Source organism: Nothoprocta perdicaria, unplaced genomic scaffold (assembly GCF_003342845.1).
Source record: "Nothoprocta perdicaria isolate Ctin4 unplaced genomic scaffold, notPer1 scaffold_124, whole genome shotgun sequence".
NCBI classification, from domain to species: domain Eukaryota; kingdom Metazoa; phylum Chordata; class Aves; order Tinamiformes; family Tinamidae; genus Nothoprocta; species Nothoprocta perdicaria.
In genome coordinates, this window is record NW_020454361.1 from 882,481 (window position 1) to 899,196 (window position 16,716).

Genomic DNA, 16,716 nt, shown 5'->3' on the forward strand with positions numbered 1-16,716 from the left:
AGTTACTAGACCTTGTTATAGTCTGATATCGGCAGTGATGGTTCACACACAAATGCACCTCATGAGCTGAAGCCCGTTTGCTGCTGGAGCTGCTCCCTYGGTCACCTCTCGGGTGGCCTTTCAGGTGGCTCTGGAGGCAGGAGCCGGGCAGCAGATGTGACCCTGCAGCTGGAGSACAGAGAGCTGTAAGAACAACGTCACAGAGAGATGGGTCGTCAAAGTGAAGCSTGCATGCGGAATTCCAGGAAAGGAAGGACTGCTTTTTGCCGAAAACTTTTATTGGCGCCTTGCGAGGTGGTCAGCTCTCTATAAAAACCCCRTGCTTTGCTTGCTGAGTATAGGTGCAGAGCCACAGAGGAATAAAAAGAGCAAATGTGATTAATCGCTGCTACGAAGCAGCTTATCAGGMTGCACCGTCCAGCAGAACTCATCCCTGCTCACATTTACTCTCTRTCTGCAGCAAGGTTTACTCTCTGTCTTGGGTTTCTGCAGCGAGTCCTGCAAGCTGTGGATGCCYAGCCCGGCCTTTCCCCCGGAGCTGCCTGTCGCTTCTGCTTTTGTTTCGGCTGCTGCCCTCGCCGAGCTGTGGCCGAGGGCTGAGAGGAATTCCCAGCTGGAATTCCCAGCCCCTGAGCCTGTGCTGCGATACAGATAGTGGTTTAGAAAATAGGAAAAGAAATAATGCTGCAATAGAAATAATGGTTTAGTTTGTGGATGAGTACAATTAATCTGAGAAATTAATGTTTTCCATCAATTATTGCTGCAGTCCTCAATGGTAAGTGACAAAATGGTGATTTTTCACCSAATGTGGTCACCTGGAGAGAAAAAGAGGAGGGCTGGAGAGGAGCCCAGCAGCTTTGCCGGGCGGATCGTCACCCGGGACAGGGATGGGGCTCTGGAAATGGGAAGGGCTGCAGCTCGGGGCGCGCCACCCCAGCGACACGCGCTGCGTGAAAAACTACAGCTTGCTAAAAAAAGGCGCAGAAAGAGGAATTGCTTCAAATATTACGCGCTCTCGCTTCTCTTCAGCTGATGTGCTCCGGGGTGCTTTTTTTTTTCTGTTTTTTCTTTCTCTTTGCTGGGCTAGCCCTGAGCTGCTCCTCACACTCGACTTCCTCTCCATGTCGCGCATTTCCGTGCACCTCCTGCCCTCCCTTTCCCGGGCACCGTGTGGCCCCTTCCACACTTAATAAAGGGGAGCAGCAGCTCCTGGCACGTGCCCGGGCAGGGGTTTCCTGTGTGTTCAAGGGCAGCCTCTGCTCACCGGGCAGACAGATGCAAGACCTGGAGAGAGGGAAGCACTTTATATATGTAACAGGGACATATAGCGATGATGCTGGCGCTTGTTTGCGAACTTACGTTTCAGCGGGAGGTTTGGGCTCCTTGATGGCTGGAAAACCTTTTGTCTGTTTATCCTGCTTCTCTCTCAGAGCCTGAAATAAAAGAACAGACATGGTAGTAATTGCAAAAACACAGGTTTTCTGCCCAGGCTGTGAGGACACCGGCGTCGCTGCCTCCTCGCCCGTGTGGGCAACTCGGGCTCTGGGAAGCAGCCGCTGGCTGGGATGAAGGTTATTCTCTTTTTAGGCTGTTTTCTGCTTGATTTTTCACCCTTGCTGGCAGGATCTTTCCCGTACAGAGCCCCATATGTGGACCTGGCTGCCGGGATGTGTCCGCTAGTGCTGCTGTGTGTGGACCATGCTGGAGGAGGATGGCATGGGAAGCCTGGACCTTGAGCTGACGTGTCCTGCACCGATGATCAGATGTGTCGCCTTGATGACTCAGGACCCTGCCTGCTAATATCCATGTCACCCTAAAGGGAAATCACCTCGAGGGAGCGAGAAGGACGAATTTGCTGTAGAAGAGAGAGGTCAGTTTTCCAACGTGTGTTCCAGTGGGACCACACTGGCGAGGATCACACGCTTGGGTCACGGCCGTCCTCACCCAAGGAGCTGCCCTCTGGACAGCCGTGGTGTCACATGTCACCTTGTCACCCAGCAAGGTCCCCACTTGGTCACCACGTCCCGCACGGTGCCGGAGGGAACTTCCCTGTTGAGGGGGTGGGTGATGAGCTGGAAACGTAGGTTTCCACTAAAACACCAGCCCTTGGAAGGCCTCCTTGCCAGGGAACAGCTCCTGCCACCTTCTCCTGTGCTCGCATTCACCAATGTCTTGATTTGATCTTGCTCCTGTTCCTGRAGTTTCGGGTCTCTCCATGCTGGCTCAATAACATCCCATGGGAGGAAGAGGAGGGTTTGGGCATCATGTAGCTGGAGCAAGGTGCCTGTCCTGTTCTCGCCACCTCTCCAGCGGGTTTCACAGCCTCACGTTCTCCTGCGAGATGTCTGGCTCGTGGCCACTGGCTACCACGTAAAATAAGCGGGTGTTGTATGAGCACCCCTTGGGTGCTGGGAGAGAAAACCGTGGAGGATTTTCCGCACGGATGCGGAGGTGCAGGGGTGCCCGGTGTCCCGACAGCGTCCGTGCCGCGGTCCTCGCGAGCGCCGCTCTCCTGCTGCGCTGCAGCCTCTGCTGCTCCGTGCGCCCAAGGTGGGGAGGGACCCGGGCAGCGGGAGCAGGGCTGGATATCCCTGGAATGTGCTGCTGCCACAGGCCCCCGGGGCTCCTTGGGGAAGGGCTTGGGTTTTCTCATGTTTCTTGGGGCTCTTGAGGACCGGGCGCCGCAGCAGCCCTGCCCTGGGCTCCTCGACCASGTCAGAACGGGTAAATAAACGCCAAGAACAGGCAATGGGAACAAAAAAAGCACCGTGATTAGTCCCCTTTGAAATGCATGGCTCTTCAAGGCCTCTGCTCTTCAGTTCCTTGCAGGAGGCCCCGGGGAAGCTCCTGCCCCAGTGCTCCTCCTGCGTGCRCGGCCACCACCAGGGCCACGTGCTTGGTGGCCCAGAGCCCACATTTTGGCCCCACAAACCCCACATTTGGGTTCAGGAGCCCACCGAGACCCACAGTGGGATGTTTTGTTCTGTGATTTTGGCATTTGGATGGAAAATAGCTGGTTAAAAGGCAGCATTTTTGACCAGGCATTGACTTCTACAAGGAACAGACCTCTTGATAAAGCCCCCCGAAGGCAGCTATGGTTGGGCACACTTAAGTAAYGAGTGACTTAGGTATCTACAGCCCTGCTGAGATGGGCTGTAGTTTTTTAAAGAGTCCCAGTATCCGAGTCTTGTTTTGGCCCAGGTGACCGCTCTGCTSTAGGGTTTCTCAAAGGTTAAGAATAGCCCGAGTGGTTCTTCTYCCTAGAGACAGCTCTTTCTTGGTAGTCACGTGGCAGCAGGAGAAAATACGCTCTGCAGCTTCCCTGCTGGACTGGAGCTCAAAATTCCCACATTTTCTTACTGTGACCCCCGGGTCCCTTCTGGAGAAGGGAGTCCAGGGCACTCAGGACACGCCACATGCCCGGGAGCCGGGCTTCAACCCCGCTCCTCGGAGCATCCCCCGGCTCAGCAGCCCGTTTCCCACGGGAGAACCCCTGGCAGCCACGCGGGACRTGTCCCACGCCTCCCTCCCCCAGGTTCCCAAGCGGGAAAAAAGGGTTTGCGGGGAGCAAACCCGCGGGCTCCTACCTGCTCCGGCGGCCGCTCCGCTCGGCGCTCGAGGGCAAAGCAAAAGTGCAAGCGCGGGGAGCGAGTGCGGCCGGCGCCTGCGCCGCGCACTTCCCTGCGCCGTGGGCCGCGGGGCCGCGGCGCTTCCTGCCGCGCGGGGACACGGGTGGGCGGCCAGCGCCGCGCGCCCTGGCCCTGGGGCCGCCACCGCGCGGCCGGCAGYGGATGGGTGGCGCGGCGTGAATGGGTGCGCGGCGCTGAGAGCTGCTCCCAAAGGGCCTCTCTGCTCTGGAGACCGCGAGGTGTTTTGCTGGATGTATAGATTTTGGTTGTTGTTTTCCCTGCTCCATCACCGTCTTCCCAATCTGCTTTATCCCCTCCATGATGTTGCTTCGSTCTTTCTTTATCTCAACATTACAACTTTCTGTTTTTCCGTCTCCTTTCCCAGATTTCTCCCTTTTTTCTCCTCCATTCCCAGTTCACCTCTCCCCTTCCTCCCCTCTCTGCTGGCTGCCCAGCCCTTCCCAAGCTCGCCCATTCATGTGTCCCTGTTTCTGCCCCTCTTGGTGGTCACGGAGGCCTTKCTGCCCTCTGCCCAAGCTCTTCCCGATGGACAGTGAGGGACTRTGTGACACTGGGTTCCCACCAGCTCCTCCACGTCTTGCTCCCCATTTGAGCTCACACTATTTTCCCTCCACCCAACTCCATTCCTTGGCAATGGGGAACACGGATGTGACCCCAAAAGCGCTCGTCTACCCACACTGGACACAACCATTCCATTGGGGTCACCCCTCAGTGCACGGGAAAGGCCCGATGCCGCACGGAGGGAGCACCATCACGGGCCCCTCTTCACACACATGCTCAAGGTCCCTCCATGGGCACATCCCTGGGSTTGGCACCTCATTCCCAGCTATCCGGAGGCCGAGGCACCAAGAGGGGACCTCGGCCTGTGTTTTGGAGGATTTTCTTTAGGCCTCGCTGGCTGGAACCTTGCATCACCGATGACGAGCCGCGGGACGTTGGCACGCTCGAATGGGGAAGCGCCGCCACGTCTGCCCCCCAGCCTGCACTTGAGCACTTCGCTTTCCGGTTCGTGACAGAGATAGAAACTGCAGATCTGACGTGACGTGGACAAAATAAGCGCTAATTGTAACTGAGGCTTTCTGTGGGCATCTCCTTCAGGGTCAATGGGTAAAGCTGGAAGGAACAGCTCCATCACCCAGGCCGTGGCGCAAGTGTCCTGGGTTACACCTCAGCCCATCAGCTCATTTTCATGGTAACTCGTTTTTGGGGAGCTGCACCAYGGATTTCTTTGTAATTTGATGTTAAAATTTGATGTCCAGGCTAACCGTAGCCTCGAGGCTGGGTTGGAAATAGTGTTTGTTTCTGCCCACTTGCGGTGAACCCGTATATCAGGTCAAGTCRTGCTGGGGCCACATCTTGTAGATAYGTTTGGTGACAACATCTATCTGTCGTCTGTGCCCTTCTGCACCATGTCTGCTTCTGGYACAACATAATCAATGGTCCTTTCACCGCGTCTGCTAATGGGGTAATGAAGAAGTGCTTTTGGTTGTTTTTTTGGGGCTGTTTTTCATATATGCCCGTGCTAAGCTGGGCAGATATGAAATGCAGCCTTCATGTGGGTCAGGAGAGGCTGACCTGTCTGGCCAAGACCTGTCCTCCAGGGTGCAACCGTAGTGTGTTGGGGAGCAGCAGGAACCCAAAGCTCCAGTTCTGCAAGGGTCTCTCCTACCAGAATGCGTCCCAGCTGCTTCAGATCTGTTTTTCCCCAGAAATTCCCCAGAATTTATGGGTATAAAGTGCAGGTTTTCCCCCAGTCCTGGCTGAGCTCAGAGAGGCCGATGCTGCCCTGGTGGCAATGTGACAAGGGACACGGCCACCCYGTGCAGAGCGCGTGTGCAAGAGAAGCCCCGGATTTGGTGGATGTCAGCAGAGGGCACTGCGGGACGCGTTATTGCAGCGTTGGCTGCTCCTCCGCCCGGAGCTTTTCCTCCTGTCTGCCTAATATTACGTGATCTTGGATATTATTTATTTATTTTATTATTATGTAGTAATTCTGCAGCAATGAGTCTGGTGACGCTAACTCAAGAACTGTTTAAGAAAAAAAATCGCCACTCAGTAAAGCCAGAATCGAGAATGTTCAAGGTTTCTTGATTCCATTTGCACAGGTTCTTTTGAAACTGTAYTTTTCTCTTTTTTTATTAATTTATGCAGCAATTCTACTTAAATTACAGCTTTGTTACCTGCATCCATTCGTTTCCTTGCACAAAGGAGAAGACAGCCTCTCTTTCCTGCAGTCCTCAAGAAAGCGGCTGGCCTGGGAGACATCTCTGGTATTTCTTTACCGTCCTCCCTGCCCGATTTCATTTTGTCACACATACACGCACAGGTATTTATGAATATACCCCGAACTGGGCTGCAGGCTGCTGGCTGTGCCTGGCGTGGGGCATCCACCAGCTGGAGGCCGGCCATGGTGCTGCGCTTGTTCCTTCCCATTTCCCATTTTCGGGATGGAAACCTCGCTTCCTGCAGGGCATGTCCCTGCGAGAGAGTGATCGCAACATGAAGGAGTCCCCAAAATCTCCGAATTCCTCCCTCTCTGCCCTCCCTTTCCCACCCAGCTTTCTGGGTTTCTGAGTTTTCTGTCTTCAAACAGCCCGCTGCCTTCTGCCTTTCTCCTCSTTCCCCTCCTTCCCTGCACAGCTTGGGATTTTTTAGCCCTAAAAACTTCTTTTTATTATTATTTTCCTYCAAGCAAGCAGGGAAAACACTTCACTTGGTCTTTCCGAAGTTATTCTTTTTCCTTTCTTTTCTGGGGGCGGTTTCTGCTGGCTGGGACAGGGTGAGGGGAATGCGTCGGGTTGGGTTAGGGTCGCTSTGTCCCGTTTCCTTGCAAAGTGCCTTGTTGGTGGCTGTCCTAGGGACTCACCCCGCTCCTCTGCCTGCATGTGCTTGTGTGGTTATTGAGGGGCTTTTTGTGCTGCAGCCCTTGAGCCTTGGTCTGTGTCGCTGGTCCAGGGCCTTCCTGAGCTGCTCCTGGCTCCGTCGGGACACGAACTTGGGGTCCCTCCGGGGAGGAGCTGCAGGATGAGCAGGAAAGTTAAATACTGCCACCCATGAAATGCACTGTGGAAATCGGGGGATTCGGAGCGAATTGGTGCTGGGTCATGCAGCCTGTCCTGGGAGCAGCGGCCGCGGGGGGACTTGGTGCCAGYGGGTGCTTCCCAGCACAACGAAGGTTATTGTCAAGTCACCGTGCTCAAAACAACCCCCGCAGTGCCAAAACACATGTTGGGATCTTTTTATTTCCTGCCAAGTCCGAAGCCTTAAGGATGCGCGTGGCTCCGGGGGCCTGGAAGCGCTTTTGCTCCTTGGGCACAAGGCAGAGGCTGGAGGAGCATCGGGGCAGGAGGACACACGGTAGCAGCCGATGCACGGGCAGGACATCGCGCTCGTGCTGCCACCTCGTCCTCCTGTGTCCCATTGAAGTCACTCTGCCAGTGTCCCYGGGCCAGCACCGCCTGATCACAAGGTGTCCCCGGGCTGAGAAGGGGTTTCAAGAATGACAAATAGAGACACCCACATTTGTTTTCTTGCTTTAGAAATATTCCCCTTTCCTGCAGGACTCCATGAATTGTAGGGAATGCAAGGGGGAATCCAGGACATGCTCAGGGACCTAATGCACCGGCACCCAATCACCTGCCTGGGGGCAGACACTGGTATCTCAAGAGATGGACTCCAACAAGAGCTCGTCTGGGGGCACCGGCGGCATTTCCCTGCTGTTTATTCGGCGTAAGAACTTCGGGAGGGACCAGAATCCGGAGCGTGGAAAACTCCACGTGCTGCTGCGGATGCGGCGGCCGGGGCAGCGCAGGCGGGAGCGCAGGGCCGCGCCGCGGAGCCGCAGCAGCTCGTCCTGGAACTCGGACGTGGAGAAGTAGTAGAGGACGGGGTCGAGGCAGCAGTTGAGGCTGGCGAGGCAGAGGGAGACGGGGTGGAAGCGGAGCGCGCTGCGGTGCACGGCGCACGCCTCGATGATGTTCTCGATGACCATCATGAAGAAGGGGAAGTTGATGTGGTAGGGGGTGAAGCAGACGGCGAAGACGGCGGCGCACATGAGCAGCATGCGCCAGGCGCGCTGCTTCTCGGCGCCGCTCGGCAGCGGCGCGCGCCCGTCCTGCAAGGAGCGCCGCATCCGCCACGTGCAGCACGCGATGATGGCCAGGGGCAGCACGAAGCCGAAGAGCTCGGCCACCGTCACCAGCGCGATGGAGGCGCCCGGCGTCAGCTGCTTCACGCCCAGGTCCGAGAAGCAGGTGTTGGTAGCGTTGGACAGGGCCGGGCTGCGCACGATGGGCAGCGGCAAGCACGCGGCGCCCACGAAGAGCCAAACGGCCGCGCTGATGGCCGCGTCGTAGCGGCGCTTCCAGCCCTTGGCCCTGAACGGGTGCAGGAGGAAGAGGTACCGCTGGATGCTGATGCACGTGAGGAAGCAGATGCTGGCGTACATGTTGAGGTACTTCAGGTAGAAGCACAGCAGGCAGAGGAACCTCCCGAAAGGCCACGTGTGGTTGATGTAATAGTATATCCKCAGCGGCAGGGAGAGCACGTGGGCCAGGTCGGCCATGGCCAGGTTGATCATGAAGATGACGGCCTTGCTCTTCTTGCTGATGAAGCGGCACAGAACCCAGAGGGCAGCGCTGTTGGCCAGCAGCCCCGGCACGAAGATGATGGTGTACGTGSTGGCGTACAGCGTGGACTGGAAGGACATCTGCGGGTGGGTGCAGTTCCCCACGGACGCGTTGCTCTCCATCTTGACTCACTCTCTTCGCTCAGGAGACAACCAAGACGGGTGGAGGGTTTCTGTGGGGAGAAAAAAAAAGAGATGCTGTCATGCCAAAAACATCTCAGTGTTTTCCCACATCAAATAAATGAATGAAAGTCTTAGGTGAGAGGGCTCCTGGCATCCAAGAGTTAGGTTACAACGTTCTCATAGAAGGGTCCAGCTGCCCCAGTGAGCGTTTTTGTGTGGCAGATGATCCAGGTGGCCACACTTGGACCTCAGCGTTTGACCCCACTGGAGTGGAGGAGCTGGTGCCTGGCTGCACTGCCSCTTTCCCTGCTTGTGCACAATCCCTGGGAGCTGAGCTTCTATCTGCAGTATCCATATGTGCATAAATCTATATAGCAAAAGAGAGCTAGCCGGGAACAGCTCRGACCATCAGGTCTGGGGTGCTGTGGACTGGAGCACATCCCGGGCAAGCTTAACGGAGCCGGGAGCTCAGCGGGGCTGGCGATGGAGAGGTGCAGACAGCTCCAGGAGCGCTCCGGCTCCAGCCCCAAGCGCAGATCCAAAGYGAAGAGCTAACTCGATCGCTGGGCTCGCGGCGCGGGCAGCTGCTCCCACGGGAACGGTCCTCCAGCCGCAGCACCGGACGCAAAGGAAGATAAATACAGCGGCCTGTTTGTGAGAGCAGAACTTCATGGTCATCCATGCACCCGTTCCAGCTCCTGTCTCTGGCGCTGGGGGCACCCAGGGGCTGTGCACGGTTCACAGGCGCTTGTTCACGTCTGCAAGACGTAGTGAAGCTCATGAATTTCCCATTGAATTTCCATGAATTTCCACATATGCATATATATGTATACATAAATATATATTATATATATGCAGAACCACCATCCAGGAGCCAGAGAGGGCCCCGGTACCAAAACCCATCTTGCCCCCAGCCTGTCCGGCTGGTCGGAGCTCTTCCCTTTTGGACCTTGCTGGGCATGGAGGGCAGCTCCAGCATGAGCGGCGCGAGAAGGCAAGCGCTTCGCAGTCACATTTGCCTTTTTTGAATCGAATCCTTGCCAAACTGGGCTTTCTTACTTATTTCTCCACTTTGGGGATGCAAAAATGAAAGAGTGAAGTGAAAGCCCGTGCTGCCCGGCTGCGGCATGGACTGCCCTTGGGTCAGTGAGCGCTGCCCAAGGATTTTGGCTTTCCTACCTAAGYGGAGCTGCCGGAGCTGGCAGGGCCGGGATGCCCGGCTCGAGCACACGAGAAACCTCCTTTCCCAGGAAATGAGCCCGAGCCTTGTGCACAATCTTGGCACTGAGGCTTTCTGAGCCTGATGAGAAACTGTGCAGCTTCACCTTTGRTTTTCCAGAGGAAATGGGGAGACGATGCCCTTGGGGAGCTCTTCACGTGGCTCCTGCATCCCTGCCGCGGCCGCTGGCCCGCAGCGCGGTCCGGGCACTCCCTGCACCCATTTGTCCTGTGTTTGCTCTCCGTGCCAAGCGACACTTTCACTTTGGGAGAGCTCGGCAGGGTGGCACTTCCTGCAAGAGCAGGGCTGTGATTAGCACCACAGGCCTGGCCTGGGCACCCCCGGGCCCTCCTGTCCCCGTCCCCTTACCCGAKTCCCTGCTCGTCCTCCGCGCGGGGCCACCGGCGGTGCTGGGGCTGAGGGGGGCCCGTCCCCATCCCAAGTTCAGCGACTTTCTGAAACTGGAAGAAAACACCCCTTGCAGCTCCTGGCTTCTTCTGCAATTTCTGCAATTGCTTTTTTTTTTTTTTTTTTTKGTCRCTGATAAGAGGCTGAATCTGATTCAGAGGAAGATGCTCCTTGCAGGAGGGAGGGCAGCGAGGTTTGGCCACCAGGAGAGTCAAGCCCCACTCGCACATATGGCCCCACAGGCTGTAAATCGCCGGCTGCACTGGGCAGGCTTTTCTCTCCCTGCAGGTTCTGTCCGTGCCAGCGTGCGCCGGGAATCGCCCGGGTTTTCTGAATCACTGCGCGCTCCACCCAGCCCCGCTGCGCGCCCGCATTGCATCTGCTGCGCCCGCATTTAGGGGCACCCCGGCCCTCAGCTTTTCCATGGGATCCTCCCCGCTGCACCCCGGATGAGCCCTGGCGTTGGGGCGCCCCACGGCAGCGCCCGCTCCCTCCCAGCTGCTGCCGGCCAAGCGTAGGGGAAGGAAGAGCCATCTACTAAAAATTAAAAAAAACCCTGCTTTTGGCTGGAACTAAGTTTTTCTAAAGCTTCTCATTCCCAGCAGTGGAGGTTTTCGTTTTGCTTTAAGCTGTAATTTCATTTGCTTTTTCAGTCCAGCCGGCAGTAATGGAAAACATATAAGTTGAATGGATCGGCTTCCGTTGATCAAAATGGTTTGGGAATATTTTCCATAAATCAGGCTTTTGAGCACATTTTCCCACCTCCCACTGCATGCACAAGCTGGTGCTCAGCTTCCCCAGCCCTCCGGAATGAAAAGAAATGGGAATAAATTGCCATTCTCCAAAGCTGCTGGGGATGTTGCAGCAGCATCCAGCTGGTAAATCCTCTTGGAGAAACACGCGTGGACACATTGCTCGGAGCTGGGAGAGCTCCTGGAGCAAAGGGGAGGGAAATGCAGCTTACCTCCCTGCGCGTGCCGCTCGCCGGGGGCACGATGTCCATGCTAGTGTGCAGYGGGAGCAGCCAGGAGGCTTTTATTTGCCCCAACTTTGGTGCGAAGCCTCAGCCCCGCGGGTTCCTCTCCGAGCTCCAGCATGTTGAGGGGAATCTCGGAGTGCCGAGATCCAGGCGGCATCTGCAGCCCGATGCAGCGGCGTCTGCAGAACAGGAAATCCTGTATTTTGCTTCTCTTTGCCACACAAATGTGTACGGCTAATGACGTTAAACAACTGGAAAGACGCTGACATCATTTGAGCGACTGCAATGTGATTTAGGACTTGGACACGGATCTCTCTGTGCAGAAACATGTGGGATTTCTACCCAGTTGCCTCGGTCAGGCTGTTCTTGCTTTTATGTGCAAACACTTGTCTGCTAAAATAACTAAAAAATCTGCAAAAAAAAGGGTTTCAGGAAATACTCACTAAGTAAAGCCACAAKGTCGAGCAGTAGAAGCTCAGTGGAAGGCAGCAATTTCCCTCCCTTTCCTCCCTTTCTTGCGGGTTTCATTAACTGTGGGACTATACAGGCTATAGGCTAAAGCGTTTAAGGGTTTGGGCTTTATTCCTGAAATAACATGGTGGGTTAAGGTGGAGAGATTCCCRAAACGCTTTCCGAAAAAGCATCCATGGCTTCCAGCTTCATCCGTGTCTTTCTTCTTTTTGCCTCTGTTAACTCCTTCCCTTTGGACATCTACAAAAATATATTTTATATATATACMTGTATATATTAATACAGGGTGTATTTGCATAAATATGTGTATGTGTGTGATTGTTAATATATATAGGTGTGCGTGAGGGGGTTTTAATTCTTCTAGTGCCCACAGGAGACTTGAGAAAGAAGGGTCCTTTTCCAGGCCTTGYGATCAGTGGGTGCGTAGTGTGACATGATGTCCCACCGTCTGCAACGCGCTGCTGCCACCCTTCCCTTCCTTACTGCATTCAGTATATAAATAAAAACATTTTTGCTARATTTTTTAAAAAGTAGGTTATTTGGCCCCTTAAAGGATGTAGAAACATAGTGAGGAGCAGCAGCCAAGAGGAAGCGGCTGGAGCGTGTGTTGGAGGTGACGGTCCGGTGGGAGCTCCAGGCTCCGCTGCCCCGCTCCGTGGCTCGGGTCCCTGCACATGCAGAGCGGGGGACGGCAGCCCCGGCACCGCGGGCCTTTTCTGCCCATTCTGCACGGAAAATGCAATCGGGGGGGACAARTAGGTCAAATAGCAGCACTTATAGATGTACCTAGGGCTTTGCACGGCCGCATGCTCCACTGCAAATGAAGCCTGTAGAGAGGAGCCTGCAGCTCTCCATCCTGGTCCTGCCCGGAGTCTCCTGCGCGCGCAGCGTTTTCGGGAGCTGTTGTGGAGCCCTGCAGCAGGAGCGATGCTGGGGCCCCCAGACATGCAGGAGACATGAGCATTGCCCCAGCGCATCCCTCTCTCCGCACTCCAGCCGCATCTCCCAAGCAAAAGGGCATCTTATCAGGATATCCGGGCCGGCCTTCCTCCTGCGGCGCCCCAGGAACGTGTCCAGCATCCTCTGCAGCCGGCTGCTCCTATTTATAGACAGCGATGTGTCCAGCTGGAGGCTGGGATCACGGTCATTCCGGGCTCTTCTTCAGCTCATCCTCCTCGCTGCTGTGCAGTGCAGGAGAGGGTGGCACTCCTGGACCTGGAAGGTCAGGGTGCTGAGCACCAACCCCGTCCCTTCACCACATGCTACACAACCTCTTGGTTCTACTTGAGACCTCAGGTACATTTTTACTTAGCTCTTCTGTCTCCTTACTGATGCAAACCTGCATATTTTACACTATTTTACATTTTACTTTTTGCATGCTTAAAGGCAGAAGATAAAAAGGAGTTTTAAAATAACCGAGAAGCTTTATCTAAGGCCTTTGATTCTTTGCCTTGATACTGGTATCCTGTGGGCAGGAGGCCAAGCGCGTGTAAGGGCATCTGCTCGTATCGGACAGGATGCACCTGAAGGATGTATGGAAAAACAAGCYCGGGCTTTGGAGAAGGAAGAGGTCTTATCCGCAAAGAGCAGCCCACCCTCGTGCAGGGAGCTGGGGAGCCCCAAGACGAGCATCTCCTCAAGCATCCCTGGGGGATTCACAGAGAACGGGAAATTTCCTGTGGGGAGAGCAAATSGAGCTGGGCTGCTCACTGAATCCTGCCTCTGGATCGGAGGCTTGGGGAGAGCCTGTGTCCTGGGAGCTGTGCCCTGATGCTGCTTTTTTTCCGAATGCTTTTGACCCATTCCCATAGACTTGCGTTGGGAGAGGAATTACCTGGGCTGAGATGTGGGTTAAGACGGGACGATGTTTTCTTTAGCTAGCAGATGCATTAGTTCTGGACAAAACAGAGACTCTTCTTGCCACCACAAATACCAGGGAAAGGGAATATCTGACTGCTCTCATGAACCTGAGGGACTTAAGTCCCAAAACATGGCTAAATCCAATGGCTAAATCCAGTTGTACTTCAAAAAAAAAAAGAAAAAGAACACTAAAATCTTCGCAGAATCACAGAATGATGGAGGTTGGAATGGACTTCTAGAGATCATCTAGTGCAACCCCCCTGCTCAAGCAGGCACACTCAGTCAACTGGGGCGAAAACCTTCCTGTACCTGGCAAGCGAAGGACAACAAAGGCTGGTGGTGGCCAATGCGCTGGATCATCTGAAGGCAGCTCCGTGGTCTGTGCGATGGAGAAATAGCTCTCGTTCAGCTCTATGCGTGCAAGTGGTAACTATGAAATCAGGCTTACTTTTACCACAACGCGTTTATTTTTAAAGCATCATTTTTTTGGAAAGAACCACAACAACGAAAGTAGAACAAGCTACACATCTACCACAGAAATGTCTTCAACTTGCTTTTCCTCCATAAATGCAGGATTATTTGAGAAGGAATTTATAGCAAGGAGTTCCCAGCCACGTGCTAGGTGACCAAGGTCTACAAAAACCCTCAAAACAACCATTGAAACTAGAGTCTTGGTCACAAGTGGTGTTGTACAGGGTCTAAGTCGTGAGGAAGTTGCCGAGTTGGCAGGAATCCCTTTACACATGCTTAGCTATCCCTGAGCATCAACCTCTGCTTAAAGGGATTATTTGCAATGTGTGAGCATGTGTATGTATAACATTGGATAACAAACTACCCAGTTAAACCAGTGGAAATATTTCCATTGGCTTCCATGGGAGATGGACTGTTCACTYGGCAGCTTTCTCTTTAGAAAACTAGAACAGCTTGCAAGAACATATTGTTTTTAAAAGCTCTTTTCTTCACATAAGCACATTTCAAGACTAAATTCGTCATGCCATAGACCTTAATCATCCTTTAACAAATGGGAGAACTAGGGTAGCTTATTCTATTGGAAGGGCAYGTATGTCCTCTGTGTCTTCCAGAGGAGCTCTGGTGTCACGGTCCTTCAAACCTGCCTGTGTGCCATTCCCCACTGCTCTGTGTGCAAAACTAATGCACAGAAAACCTTTGGTTGAGCTGAACCATGAGTGGAATTAGGTGGGCAGATTGCAATTCTACTTAGCAAGTATTTCTGAGGTTTCTTATATTTTATAGCAATGTATGAAATGCTGCCACTGATGTGGCCTGAGAGTTGCTGCGAATGCTTTGGAAAGCTCCAGGTTTTCCTGAGGGTGTAAATCACTGCTGCAACCATCCCCAGCAATCCACATGCAGAAACTCTTGAAGTGTCCCAGAGCAGGGAAACGTGACCTAAAAACTGACTTATATAAAGCACTGCAGGAGTAAATCAAGCTGCGCCTCGTGCCTACTTTTCATGTGCCCACAGTTAATGAAGTCGTAAAAATGTAACCGTGAAGATCATGAGAGTGGCCAAGGAGCAAGCTCAGGAGGCGATGAGAAGGGGCAAACACAGAGCGTGGGGATGCAGAGCAGTCGCTGATCGTTTGGGGCTCTTTGGGGGCATTGCATGTTTTCAGTGGAGAAGCCCCTTTGGTGGATGTCAGTGCACGATGTCCCCAGTGGGTCACGGAATCACTGAAACTGGGGAATTAGGAGAGGAGCTGCTGGGCCGTTGCCACCGCCTCGTTGCAGACACCTTGTTGCTCCTTCCAGCACTTCCCTGGTGCAGTGATGTCCTGCGTGGGCACCRGCCACGTCCCACCTCAGGTCCCACATCAGCCACAAACACACACTGCTCCTAAATGCATTCTCATTTTGTGCAAATCAAAGGATTTCCACTGCCCCGAAATCCCCTGATAAAACAAACCTGCAGGATCTTCTGTAGAGGTCGGTAGATGCACAACATCGCAGACAGTTTTGGGTGGCAGGTGAGATGTTTGGCTACTCTTTTAGGCCTTCTTTTCATTCCTTAATCGAGGAGGCGCTTTCTTTGCTCATGAGCCGGCTCCTGATGACCAGGCTGCTGTGTCTGGATATCTGATCCTGAAACTCCGAATTCATAAAGAAATACAGGATCGGATCCAGACAGCAGTCCAGGCTTGCGAGACACAAGCAGAAGGGCTGGGTATAGAGAGTGATGCTACGTAAGAAACAGTCCGTAATAACATTTTCTTTCACCATCATGTAGAAAAAGAAGTTGATGTGGTACGGTGCAAAGCACACGAAGAACACAACGGCACACATGGAAACCATCCGTAGGGCTTTCTGCCTCTCGACGCTGTTTTGGGACGGGATCTGGAAGTCGCGAAGGGAGATTTTTGTCTTCCAAGTGCAGAACAAGATGATGACAAGAGGGCCCACGAAGCCGAAGAGCTCCGCCGTCGCCGTCATCAGCACYGTGGCCACCTTGCTGTCGATCTGCCGGACTTCCAGGTCGGCAAAGCAGGTGCTGGTGCTGTTGGCCAGGCCGTAGCTGCGCATGATGGGGAAGGGGGAGCAGGCGGCGCCCACCAGGAGCCAAACGGCCGCGCTGATGGCCGCGTCGTAGCGGCGCTTCCAGCCCTTGGCCCTGAACGGGTGGTACAGGAAGAGGAACCGCTGGATGCTGATGCACGTGAGGAAGCAGATGCTGGCGTACATGTTGAGGTACTTCAGGTAGAAGCACAGCAGGCAGAGGAACCTCCCGAAAGGCCACGTGTGGTTGATGTAATAGTATATCCGCAGCGGCAGGGAGAGCACGTGGGCCAGGTCRGCCATGGCCAGGTTGATCATGAAGATGACGGCCTTGCTCTTCTTGCTGATGAAGCGGCACAGAACCCAGAGGGCAGCGCTGTTGGCCAGCAGCCCGGGGATGAAGATGATGGTGTAYGTGGTGGCGTACAGGCTGTATTTAAATGTTATCACGGGATCAGGGCAGGTCCGGTTGCTCTGCATCACGACGGGACCGTTGGACACGTTCAGCGYGGGATAGAGTGGATGACTCATTTCTGCAAGGAATAAAACCAAAGATTGTAAAGGCARGGGCACTGAAGGAGTTAAATTTGCGTTTCTTATTTGATTGTTTGGTAGGAAGTAGAAGTTTGGAGATGTCTCCCCTGTAAARCCTCTTGCTTTATTCTGCAAAGGGATCTTCTCCAAGGTCTCCCACCACTGCTGGGGATTTTTCAGGCTACCTTAAATATATTTAAACAAGATACAGTTTCAGGAGCTGAAATAGGCACTGTCTCAAAAACATCAGCGTGGGTGAAGTAGTCCCAAGCTGCTACACCAAGGCTGTAGAAGCTGCTCAACCTAATCTGATCCCAAGCTTCCATTTCTC

The 16,716-nt window shown here is 54.1% G+C and overlaps 2 protein-coding genes across 2 annotated transcripts; both read right to left on the reverse strand.

Annotated features, from left to right (window-relative positions):
• Positions 1 to 7,311: 7,311 nt before the first annotated feature.
• LOC112960436 (putative P2Y purinoceptor 10) lies at positions 7,312 to 8,400 on the reverse strand. Its single transcript, XM_026054681.1, has one exon. It carries the CDS (start codon positions 8,398 to 8,400, stop codon positions 7,312 to 7,314), a length of 1,089 nt encoding a protein of 362 aa, XP_025910466.1.
• A 6,737-nt stretch (positions 8,401 to 15,137) lies between these two features.
• On the reverse strand, positions 15,138 to 16,408 carry LOC112960438 (putative P2Y purinoceptor 10). The gene has a single exon (XM_026054684.1). It carries the CDS (start codon positions 16,380 to 16,382, stop codon positions 15,360 to 15,362), a length of 1,023 nt encoding a protein of 340 aa, XP_025910469.1. The 5' UTR covers positions 16,383 to 16,408; the 3' UTR covers positions 15,138 to 15,359.
• Between the last annotated feature and the right edge of the window lie 308 nt (positions 16,409 to 16,716).